Source organism: Halictus rubicundus, chromosome 12 (assembly GCF_050948215.1).
Source record: "Halictus rubicundus isolate RS-2024b chromosome 12, iyHalRubi1_principal, whole genome shotgun sequence".
NCBI lineage: Eukaryota > Metazoa > Arthropoda > Insecta > Hymenoptera > Halictidae > Halictus > Halictus rubicundus.
Genome location: NC_135160.1, coordinates 4,683,319 through 4,695,493, shown reverse-complemented (window position 1 = coordinate 4,695,493; position 12,175 = coordinate 4,683,319). Strand labels below are relative to the sequence as shown.

Here is a 12,175-nt window from a genome sequence, read left to right as displayed (position 1 = left end):
TTCAGATATCGCAGTTATCGCGAGACATAATTCATACTTTAATTGTAGCCTGAACATTGATGTGTCGTATTCCTATTAGTCAAAAGAAATAGCTAGGGTATGTACGAATTTATTTAAACTTTAAGTAGGGAAAATATTTTATTGCAAGGAATAGTATCCATTGGAAAAATGGGAGACGTTGTGTCATTATTAAACTGCTTTTGTTTTTTATTGAGGAAATCTCATAAGAGATTTATTACAACATTTACAATTAAAGTTTTAGTTCATAGAATACTGAGGAGTGAATCGATATTATATACAATTGCACAAACTCATACAGAAATAAACAATCTTTTCTCAAGAATCGGAACCAACACGATCCATAAAATTTGAAAGTAGCGCCGCCGGTGGCGAATTTTCAATCCGTACAGCGCCAATTGACGTAGTGGCAAAATGCTCAAACTGTTCGCTAAATGTTACCGACAGAGGCAATTTTTCTTATAATTTACCATCCGTCGGTTAATTCGCCTACCAGTTTGAGCGTTTTGCCACGACGAGGAATGGTGTTATTTTCAGATTTTACGGAGCATATGATTCTTGCCGGAATATACACATCACCCTACGAAGAACGCGACAAGAAACATTTGTGCCTAGAAATTCAATTGTTTTAACAATTTACATAAATAATTAAATGCCAATAACAGCATGTAAAAAATAGGGGACCACGTTTTCACGACCTCGTATAAAAGACAATTATTGTAAAGCGTCTGAAAAGTTACTATCAGCCTGATAGTATCAGGTAAGTTACAAGTTATTATCAGTTCAGAAATGAAATTTGAAATTCTCTGGAATTACTTACTTGGTGGGGATGCGAGTGTCGTTAGGTTGTAATAAACGGTGTAGCCCATTGTCTTAAAAATATTACATTAACGTTTTATTAGATAAAATGTACAGTTACCTACGCTCGAAGTAAGAAAGCTATATTAGACTAATTCGTTTGACTTTACACGGGAATTAAATTCGCAGTGTTACGCTTAACAAATCCTCCAAAGACTAAATAGAACGGACAGCAGAGGGGGGTAGAGAGGGGGTGAAAGAATGCCGAAAGAATTGATTTTTGTTCGAATCTAGATAATGGAAGCGACCATCACCATAAATAGTACATATATTTATATATATTTATAGAACTATGTATAACGTGATTCGGGGTACTGGTAATATATAACAGTGAGCGATAACGACGCGGCAGTGTGTGAACCCTAGGGGATGAAGGTACGGAGGGCTAGTCGGTGGAGGAGTTGTTTCTAGAAATACAAGACCGACCATCCGAGCATTCCAGTGGTCTGTAGTGCATTCCAACGAGAATTATATAAAATTACGGTATAAAATAATAATTATCCTAAGAGACTTATGATAGGTGATAGTCAGGAGAAGGTTCAGCTACGGATTCTGTAGTGAACAGTGGATTTGGGAACTCTGGTGGATGTGGCAGTGGTCCAGCAGTCTTTGGCTGGCGACGATACGCCATTAGCCAGCAGGATACAGCAATAGCCACAGCGACTAGTGCCAGGAGTGCTGTGATTACTAATGCTATCACAAAGCCGACCATAGAAACGCATATATCCTCCACTCTTTGTGCTGAAGCAACTGCAACAATCGAAAAGAACGTGTTAAAAAATCGCACCACAACGATATTAGTACTCGTAGTACCACTCACTTTCAACACGATTCGCTGTAAACCTCTCTTCTCTCCTCTCTAACGTGAATATAAGATTCGACTGGATCGTTACTTCTTCTCTAAGCTGACCCTCGACGTCGTCAGCGACGCTCAAAGCTAGATTATTCGCATCGGGCTTGCTGACGTCTCGTCGACGACGGCCAAACGCGTTCCTTCCTCCGCAGTTGACCTGATTCATTCAATAACATTCAATAAATAATTTCCGCTCCATCCTGTATAGTTAATATTACAAGCTACAGCAATTTCCCGTAGAAAAGACTAGGAAAATGTACGAATAGCTGACCAAAGCGTTTCAAATGCGAACATGCTACTAGAATGTAAGGATGAGAGATGTTGCAGAGTAACAAAGTGCTTACAGGCTGACAGCGTCCGAAGCACACGCGAATATTGCACTGGAACCGAATATTGTCGCAGCTGGGGAACTTGAACACGTTGAAAGGAACCATCAAGGCCTGTGTTTCAGGGTCCCGTTCCCATTCGCCGAATACCACGTCATCTACCGCGCATCCGTTCTCATCGGTCACGAGGTATTTGTTCTCCACGTCGTCCTCCATCGTCATGACCACGCAGTTTCGAGCGAATCCGCCATAAATGCCTGAAACATTCAAGATCATGGTTTAGTCGGATCGGTGACGGTTCGATACTCTATAATGGACGGCTGTGCGGTACTTACTGGAAGGCTGAACTTCGACTTGCAACGTCATGTTCTCTCCGACTAAAGCGGAGTCGACTTCAACTCCTTCTGGTGTTATGATCTTCATCACACAAATTGGCGGTGGGCCTGTGTTGGCTATAGTGCCTGCGGTGGTCAACATCGACACGTTGAAGCCGATACTGACGTCCTGTTCGCCGGTTTGATAGATGCACTTGATGTGGTAGGCTTGGGCTTTGTAGGTCATCAGTTTCGGGTGCTTTTGAATTACCAAGACGAAGCTTGCTTGTCCCTGAAAGTGCGAGAGGAACCTGCTGTTAAACTGAACTTCTCGAGTCGATTGAACTACTGTAGGTAGAGATTGTCGGGACATTTGTACGGTTTCACTTACGTTCACGTGGATTAGTCCGCAGTTTCCAAACGCCACTTTAAATATCTCTGTTTTGTGCATGGTGTCGGATGAGATGGACACGACTCTTCTGCACTGCTCATCCTTGCTGCGACCTTTCACGTAGAGGACACCGTCGAATTCGTCGTCCAGCAGGTGTATCAGGACCTGGACTCCGTCGGATAGACAGCTGACGATGATGTCCGGTCTGGGGAAGTCGGTGCGTCCTCTGTTTGTGTTGTCTGTTCAACGAAAATGGTATTAGCCACTCGGGCACTTCAAATATTAAAAGAAGTACCTAAATTCTTACTCTACTTAATTGCAAATTTTATAAGTTTATCTATCATGTTTTAGTACTAAGTCTACCGAGCACAAAAAATGATTGACATGTGTTGCTTTAGAAAAATGACAAGATTAAGCTTGTCTAGACTTTTTGCTATTATAATATATGTTCGTCTCAATAATTTCAACGATTCTAAAATAAATAATCTGGGATCTGGGAAGAACCAAGCTTACAGCATTGGGTGTAAGCGTTGCCACTGTATCCGCTGATGCAAGTGCAGATAGCTTGATGGCGGGTGGTATTGCAAATGGCATTCGTGCCGCAACTTTGCGTGTCACAAGGATCTTCGCAGGTCTGGCTGGTCGTGTCGCAGTACCTGTTGTCAACGCAATCGTCGTCGCGTTTGCACGGGATTATGCCAACTGCAAATTACAATGTCCCATCAATCAAACCATTCCCTAATGCTCGAAAATCAAACGTCACAAAGATTGATCTGAAAAATCTTCCTACCTAATGTGCAGTTTCCATTGGCGTCCAGCCTGTATCCATACTTAGCAGGACACACGCAACGACCATACTCATCGATGATCATTCCATTCGCGAGAGCACACACGCAGTATCCTTCCTCGTTGATGATCATTCCAGTCTGTCTGCGGCAAGATATACAAACGTCGCTCTCGTCCTTGGCTGTACCAGGTGGACAGACGCAGTTGCCATTCTCGTCACGGATCTGACCTTTGTCCACTGGACACACGTCAGCTGTAACATGTGAAGATGCAATTAGAAACGTTCTTGTAACACTAGGTATCCGTTGCAGATGCTCGGATTCAAGAAATTACCTTTCTCACAGCGCTCGACCGCGTTTCCTCTGTATCCCGGGATGCACTTGCAGATCATAGTTTTCACCGGACTAGTGTCAAGGACCTGGCAGTCCGCATTCGCCACGCAAGGCTGAATCTTCACGCAAGGGTTGATGCACTCGCCGTTGAAGCAGGCCGTTTGAGACGGACACTCGTTGTCTGCCTTGCACTTCTCTGCGACTGAACGCGAAAACCATAATAAATAGACTGCACGTCTTTATGCAAACATAGATACATTTATTTTTCAGATTTTCTTCTTCAAGTCGAAATTTTTATGAATTCTTACAAAATTAATTGTCAATTTTTATGGACTCTTTCGTAAGAAGAATTTTGGAGGATCTTTTATAACTATCATAAGTTAAAGAGATCTTTTACAAAGACTTTTAATGTTAAGACGGAGCCTTTTGAGAAGTTGGTTTGAAACATTTGATACTTACGTTTGGTGCATCCCGACTCGACCTCACCGATGTACCCAGGTGGACAAGCGCATTCGACCAGATGATTATAAACGCTACAGTTCATGTCTCCGCGGCAAGGATTCACGGTGCAAGGGTTTTCGCAACGGCTGTTGATGCAAGCCTTATTCGTAGGACAGTCCGAGTTGGTCCTGCAGCCTAGAAGAGTGCAAGCGACCCTCGGATTACCGCCAAGACCAGGTGGACATTCGCAAATGGCCTTGTGATTGACTCCTTGGCAAACTGCATTCTTGCCACAGGTTGGTTCGGTTGGAGAACATGCAGGAACGCATTTGTGTTGCACGCAGGCGTGAGTTCCGCTGCAGTCGGCGTCCGTATGGCATCCGACCACTGAAACAACAAATTGAAAATGATTTTCGACATTCTTCTTATTTTACGTTCACCATTTATTTCTCTGTTCCTCTTCACTTCGTCTGCCCCTTTATGTCAATTTGGCACATTTCTTAATGCAAACCATAAACTTAATTCATTGCGTTGAGACGGATTGTGAGAGAAATGGAGAAGAAATAGAAAATTAAGAAATGAAAAGAGTCCTTTACCTTTGGTGCAAGTCACATCAGCGTTCCCATCGTAGCCAGTAACGCAGGAGCAAATGGGTTTATGGTCAACAACGACGCACTCGGAGTTAGGTCCGCAGGCACAAGGATTCTTGCAGACAGCGTTCACGCAAGCCTTGTCCGAAGGACAGTCACTGTCCCTGGTGCATTTTATATCCAAAATTGGTTTGGTGGCCCTGCAAGTTCCACTGCCACTGCTGATATAGCCGCTAGGGCACACGCAGACCATGGTTCGAACAGGGTGAGTTGGTAGGACCCTGCACTCGGAAGGTTCCGTGCATGGTTCAACAACAGAGCAAGGATTCTGGCATCTATTGTCGAAGCAGGCCAACGAATCCGGACAATCGTCATCCTCCCTGCACTCCGGTTTGTCTTCAGGCTTGCAGTTCAGGTAAGGGTTGCCCACGTGATGAGCCGGACAACGACAAATCGGCAGATGATTGAAAACTCTGCACTCGGCTAACGGAGAGCAAGGGTTGCCATGACGGCAAGCGTCCACGCATTGAAGATTGATGCACGAATGGTCACCAGGACAGTCTCCGTTGCTGTAGCAGCCGATCACGCGGCAGCGGTCCAAGGGATTGCCATGGTACCCTTTACGACACCTGCAGTCCGCTTTATGGTTGTTCGGGTAGCATTCAGCGTTCACGCCGCAGTTGTCGGACACCAAGCAAGGGTCCACGCAGTTGTTGTTCACGCAGACCTTGTCCAACGTGCATTCGCTGTCCCTGGTGCATTCGACCGAGTAGCAAGCGATGTCTGGGTTGCCTTGGTAGCCTTCTTCGCAGGAGCAGATGGGTTTGTGGCCTATGACGTAGCAGGCCGCGTTGGTACCGCAGTTGCACGGGTTCCTGCATTGTCTGTTGATGCAGGACTCGTTATCGCTGCACTGGTCGTTGCTCGTGCAGGTGCCGATCTGTGTTATTTCAACTGGAAGAATGAGAGGGTCGCGTAAATCATATGCAAATTGAAAGAAGGGGGCGAAGGGGGTGGGCAAATTAGAGACTTCTTAATTCTTTGGTTGTTTTGTCTGACTAAATGCAGCGACTGATCTGAAACAACATACTTGGCCTGCAGACTTCGTCGATGTCGGTGGTCCAACCTTCGGGACAAGTGCACGTCATGGTCCTGACAGGAACGGTGTCAAGAACGTTGCACCTGGCGTTCTCCGAGCACGGTTTGATCACCGGGCAAGGATCGATGCACTTGTTCTTGATGCAGACCAGCTTGTCGGCGCAGTCGATGTCGATCCTGCACTCAGGTTCGTCCGGGTAAGTCTTGCGGTGTTCACAATACGAATAAGGATTTCCTGCAGGTAGGCTTTCAGGACAACGGCAGGTAGCTTCGTGGTCTTGTACATAGCAAATCGCGTTCTGCGCGCAAGGTGACTCCGCGATGCAAGGATTGACGCAGCGTCCGCTGTCGCAGGCCAGGTTTCGAGGGCAATCGTGGTCAGCGTTGCACTCGGCTCTCTCGCAATGCACTTCCGGATTGCCGAGGTAGCCGGGCCCGCAGCGACAAACTGCGCGATGATGTTCGCCGTAGCATTCTGCGTTGATCGCGCATTTGTTCTCGAGGATGCACGGGTTCACGCATTGACCGTTGTAGCAGGTTGCTGCGTTGTTGCACTCGCTGTCGGACTCGCAGTCCACTGCAAGTAGAAATTCAACGGTGTGCAGTCAAGGCGATGCAAGCGAACGCGGCGGGTGATAGTTTCAATTGATTTATCGTGGCTTACGTTTGAAGCAGCCTAGTTGAGGGTTTCCGGAGTAGCCTGGTGGACACGAGCAGGATGGATAGTGATCGACGACGGTGCATTTCGCGTTGGAACCGCAGTTGCACGGATTGATGCACAGGCTGTTCACGCAGGCCGAGTTGCCAGCGCAGTCGCTGTTCGATCGACATTCAGCAACTATGCCAGCTAGAAGAACAATTATTTACAAATTATTTGACGCATTCGTTGCAACCCTTTCACTTCCATCTGTTTGCTTCGACGAGACGATGCAGTTGGGATCCGAATGATCAATTTCTGCACGCGTGAAGCTGATTTTTGATTACTTACGTGGCACGCAATTGATTCTAGCATCGCCCTCGTAGTTAGCAGGACACCTGCATACCGCGATGTGATTGTTCACGTGACAAAGCGCATTTCTTCCGCAAGGATCCGCAGCCACGCACGGATTCACGCAGAAAGAATTAATGCACTGTTTGTCATTCGAACATTCGCTGTTGGCGTAGCATTCCGGTCGATACGGTGGCAGTGTGACCAATGGTGCTGAAATAGAACGGTTCATCATAGCACACCAGCTCATTATGCGTATGTTTCTCAGTTAATTATTTGTTTTAATGAAACGCACTTCTGATGCACTCGATGTAAGCGTTGCCGGAGAAGTCGAGTGCACACTCGCAGACACCGGTGTGAGACACTGACTTGCATTGAGCGTTCAGACCGCATCGAGTCGTCAGGCAAGCTTCGATGCAGGTTCCGCTGATGCACTTGTCCGAGTTGTTGCAGTCCTGGTCTTGGTGGCATTGGACGTCGGATAATACTGTAATCGATGTTTCAATTATGTATTACGTCGGAAGAGTGATTTTCTCACAGAGGATTTACGATATCTACCATTCTTCTTGCACTGGCCGTTGAAGTCAGTGATGGTGTTCGGTGGACAGCTGCAGATCATCGTGCGAAGTGGTACTGTGTTCAATACTTTGCATTCTTGGTCGCCCGTGCACATGTCCGACGACAAGCAAGGATCTTGACATCTCGCGTTGATGCAGGCGAAGTATGGTGGACATTCGCTGTCTTCCCTGCATCCTACCTCCGTTGACACACCTGTAATCAATCAAGAAAGCAGGTGGTTAAGTCGTGCACGATCCGAATTCGATTCTGATCAGACCTAATTTTGAAATGCAAAGAAATGTCTTTACGGAACACTAAAAACGGCTATTCTTCATTACATTCAACTTTTAGCCGTACATTCACAATACTGTATACCCAAAGAAATCAATGTATTGAACTATTCCGCATGGATGCATTTTTACAATCTCAACGATCATAAATTAAAAATATTAGAGCCCGTCATTTGGACGGATCCGGTAAACCTAGTGTTGCAAATCATTTTTAGAATATAGTAATCCTAAATGTGTTTATATGTTATCCCATGAATAGCATTTCTTTGTATTCATTTGTGTGACTGAATATGCAAACTGAATTACCAGTGCATTCGATGTAAGGATTTCCAGACGTTCCCGAAGGACAGATGCACCTAGGTTGGTGGTCCCTGGCGATGCAGTTGGCAGTGTCAGCGCAAACGCCATCCTCGCAGACAGGTCGGCAGACCCTGTTCAGTCTGTCGCAAGCCTCGTGATCGGCGCAGTCTTCGTTGTAGTGGCACACCGCCGAGATGCAGGCAATGCGCGCATCACCCTGCGTTCCTCGTGGACAGACGCATTGCGCTCGGTGGGAAATCGCGATGCACTCTGCACCACGACCGCATGCAATGCCGTCATCGAGGCAAGGGCTGACGCAGTTCTCATTCTGACATGTCTTGTCGTAGGGACAGTCGTCGTCTGACTTGCACTCGGCTGAAAATGTAATAAATTGTATGCACCGTTCGTTACTCGAAATTCTCACGCATTATACATAGTATCCATAGTGCACGACTCTTTTTTTATTTATTGTAGAATTAGTGATGCTTCTTCGAAATTATGAGACTCACGTTTGAAACACTGCACTTGTGCATCGCCAGCATAGTTCTGCAGACAGCGACAAGTTGGATGACGGTTAACCATGATGCACTCTGCGTTCAATCCACATTGCGCGCCCAGACATGGGTTTTGGCATAGCTGGTTGATGCAAGCCGCGTCTGGTGCGCAATCGGAGTTCGTTGTGCAGTCAGGGAATCCTTCGGTGTCTATAACAAAATGATTATTATTTCACACAGGATCTTGATAATTCTGGAAAATATTCCAAGTAAACATTTGCAGCTAAAAATCGCCATGAAAAAGAATCGAGTCAGTTGCGACAATTAATTAATTAATTTGAGAGATACCCTAATTGAAAATATTATCAATTCTCTTGGAAATCATTGTTCAATATTGCGAACATTACCTCTGTAGCAATTCATGAATGGATCTCCGGACAGACCGGTGTTGCAATGGCATTGGCGTCGATGGTTCTGAACAACGCAATGCGCGTTCGATGCACAAGGATTGATGGTGCAAGGGTTGATGCATCGGTGGCTCAAGCATGCCATGTTTGACGTGCAGTCCGAATCGGAGTTGCAGATTGCGTCGAGTTGTTGGTCCACTGAAGAAAGAGAAGACAAACGTAAAAGCGTTCGTTAATCAACGATTCCAGAAACTGCGGCGATTTTCAAATGCAACCCACGCGTACCTGGAATGCAAGCGACCGTTGCATCGCCAGCGAAGTTCGGCAGACATTCGCAGATCATAGTTCTCATCGGCAGGGTGTCCACGACGGAGCATTTTGCACCGACGATGCAAGGCTTCGTTTCGATGCACGGATCCTTGCAGATGCCATTGAAACAGCCTAATTTGCTGGGACAGTCTCCGTCTACTTGACATTGCGGTTGCAGGTCCATTGGTTCTGGATAGAGAGAAGATAATTTTCTAATTATTATAAATATAATAATTGTAAATGCAAAAAATCCGCAGTCTAATCATCATCACGATTGAAAGGTAAATTCAAATTCACAATTTCAATCGAATCTTTTTTTTGCAAAAATTATTAGAAATTAATTGAATTACCCATCAGGCAGTTCGTGTAAGGATCCCCGGTGTAACCAGGCGCGCACCGACAGGTAGGCCTGTGGTTGACAACAGTGCATTGCGCTGACAAAGGACAGTTGCAAGGGTTGACGCATCTCTGGTTGCGACACGCCAACGAAGATGGACAATCGTTGTCGTTGGTGCACTCCGGCCTCTCGCAAAGTTGATAAGGATTGCCTTGATATCCGTCAAGGCAGTAGCAACGAGGTCTATGGTAGCCGTCAGATGAACAGAGTGCATTGACGCCGCATTGGGAGACCAAGCAGGTGTCCATGCACTCGTTGTTGACGCAGGATTGAGTCAACGGGCACTCGCTGTCGCCGCGACATCCAACTGCGACGATAACGTGTTTGTAATGTTTGGAATCAGTCATTTCTTTACAAATACGTTTCGGATTCGTTTAAAAAATTAACCACGTACTTTCACGACAGTGTTGTTGAGGATTGCCGGTGAAACCTTGGTCGCAGACGCATACAGCTCGGTGCATCAGCACGTGACAACGACTGTTGTAGCCGCAGGAGTCCAAAGTGCAAGGATCGACGCATCTCTGGTTGTAGCAGGCCTTGTCGTTGGGGCAGTCGTAGTTCTGAGTGCATTCTGGGACTGGCACTGCAAGTGGGAATCAAATATTAATCGAGAGTATTCTAAAATTCAATCAATCACTGGACTGTGAATGTAAATTACTATCAAGTCGAGTCATAAATAATTTCCATCTCGGGGAATAAAATTGTAACGATGCACGTTTGTGCAAATAACACTGATCCCGAAGAATTACCGTCAGCAGGTTGAACGTTGCACTTTATCCTCGCGTTGCCAGTGAATCCGGGCGGACACGAGCAGACAGGCTTGTGACTGACAGTCTGACAAAGTGAATTGACACCGCAGGAACCAATGCATGGGTCCCTGCACTTCTGGGCGAAGCAAGCCTTGTCTCTTGGACAGTCTTCGTTAATCACGCATTCAGGATAGATACAAACTGCAACGCCGTTTCTGACTCTGCATTCGCCGTTGTAGCTGCAGGGTGATGGACTGCAAGGGTCCGTTTCTAGAAAAGAATCGTCCGTTTAGAATTTCTTAAGGTTCGCGCAGTTTGATATTCCTATGCGGTTTCCAGCTTACCAATTAATTCGCTGCATTCCACGAACGGGTTACCAATTAACGGGGACGGACAGCTGCAGAGCGGACTGTGATTGATGGCATTGCAAACCGCCCCGATGCCACAGACGTTCTGTGTGCAGGGGTTTATGCATCTGTTGTTAATGCACGCCTTGTCTCCAGGACAGTCCGAGCTGATCACACACTCTGGATAGCAACCGGTGACGCTGGAAGGCACACCTTGAAGACCCGGGAGGCATTTGCACACGACAGTGTCGCCGACCTTCTCGCAGAGGGTGTTTGGACCGCACGGGGATGGAGAGCACGGGTCTCTTTCTTTCGGTTCTGTGTAGGAAGAAGAAAATTATGTTCCTGCTTATGTTACTGCTTCAATAGATTCTGAAAGGGGTCTGTGAAATAGGTTCCTGGAATTTTTAAATGATTCTGAACAGAACCAGAAAGGGATGAATAAATTTTGTAAAGTTTGAAGTTGTCCTTGACAGGATCAGAGGGGGATGAATAAATTTGGTGAATTTAGAAATTCTACTTAATAGAAAAGTAGGTCTTACGAAACTTGAAATTGTCTTTGCCAGCACTGGGAAGGGAGGAAGAGGTCCTGTGACTTTACCTTCAGCCCTGCAGAGGGTGAACGCATCCCCTATAGTCGACAGAGGGCACGAGCAGATAGGAATGTGATTGGACACGGTGCAAAGAGCTCCAACGCCACAGGTGCCAGGACAAGGATCCTGGCACTTGGTCCTGATGCAGGCCTGCGACTTCGGGCAGTCAGTGTTGACCAAGCACTCGGGTTGGCATCCTTCGTACGCATTTCCTCTGTACCCGGGAATGCACTCGCAGAACGCGGTGTTCGATCTCTCCCTGCAGTAAGCGTTCACTCCGCATGGCGAAGGACTGCACGGTCTTGACGGTGTTGGTGGCGGTGATGGTACTATAATAAGAACGTTATAGAATTAATCATAACACTTCGTAGCTGGTCCGCTTAAAGATAAAACAGATTACGAGTCAGAGAAAAAAAGAGTTAATTTACAACGATCTTGAATTCGAAGAGAATACAAGTGCGAAGCTGTACAAGAAACGCGAATGATTTACAAAGAAGGTAAATGATTTACATAGACCGAGAAGAGTGAGACATCGTGTATGGACAAGACTATGATCAGATTCGGTAGAGAAATAGATGACTATAGAAAGTATGTAGATACTATCTGCATGCGATCTTTTTTTGTATACAATCGTTTATGTACAATATTTACACAGCTAAAAACAAACGAAAGAAAAGAGAGTATCAGCTTCGTGACGAATCGGTCGGGATAAAAACTTCATCGGTTATGATTGACA

At 46.0% G+C, this 12,175-nt stretch overlaps 1 protein-coding gene across 1 annotated transcript in view; it reads right to left on the bottom strand.

Annotated features, from left to right (window-relative positions):
- Positions 1–859: 859 nt before the first annotated feature.
- Positions 860–12,175, bottom strand: part of Dpy (fibrillin-like protein dumpy) — a 128,426-nt gene continuing 117,110 nt past the window's right edge. The window contains exons 152-175 of the mRNA XM_076797411.1: positions 11,448–11,768; positions 10,844–11,164; positions 10,500–10,769; positions 10,145–10,333; positions 9,704–10,057; positions 9,330–9,542; positions 9,045–9,242; positions 8,653–8,847; positions 8,150–8,518; positions 7,554–7,766; positions 7,291–7,482; positions 6,996–7,208; positions 6,672–6,854; positions 6,000–6,584; positions 4,916–5,863; positions 4,338–4,706; positions 3,880–4,080; positions 3,551–3,799; positions 3,274–3,462; positions 2,761–2,999; positions 2,391–2,661; positions 2,074–2,312; positions 1,697–1,886; positions 860–1,626 (exon numbers count right to left, since the gene is read on the bottom strand). Coding sequence (XP_076653526.1) covers positions 1,388–1,626; positions 1,697–1,886; positions 2,074–2,312; positions 2,391–2,661; positions 2,761–2,999; positions 3,274–3,462; positions 3,551–3,799; positions 3,880–4,080; positions 4,338–4,706; positions 4,916–5,863; positions 6,000–6,584; positions 6,672–6,854; positions 6,996–7,208; positions 7,291–7,482; positions 7,554–7,766; positions 8,150–8,518; positions 8,653–8,847; positions 9,045–9,242; positions 9,330–9,542; positions 9,704–10,057; positions 10,145–10,333; positions 10,500–10,769; positions 10,844–11,164; positions 11,448–11,768 — 6,950 coding nt within the window. The 3' untranslated portion in view covers positions 860–1,387. The remainder of the gene's footprint in view (positions 1,627–1,696; positions 1,887–2,073; positions 2,313–2,390; positions 2,662–2,760; positions 3,000–3,273; positions 3,463–3,550; positions 3,800–3,879; positions 4,081–4,337; positions 4,707–4,915; positions 5,864–5,999; positions 6,585–6,671; positions 6,855–6,995; positions 7,209–7,290; positions 7,483–7,553; positions 7,767–8,149; positions 8,519–8,652; positions 8,848–9,044; positions 9,243–9,329; positions 9,543–9,703; positions 10,058–10,144; positions 10,334–10,499; positions 10,770–10,843; positions 11,165–11,447; positions 11,769–12,175) is intronic.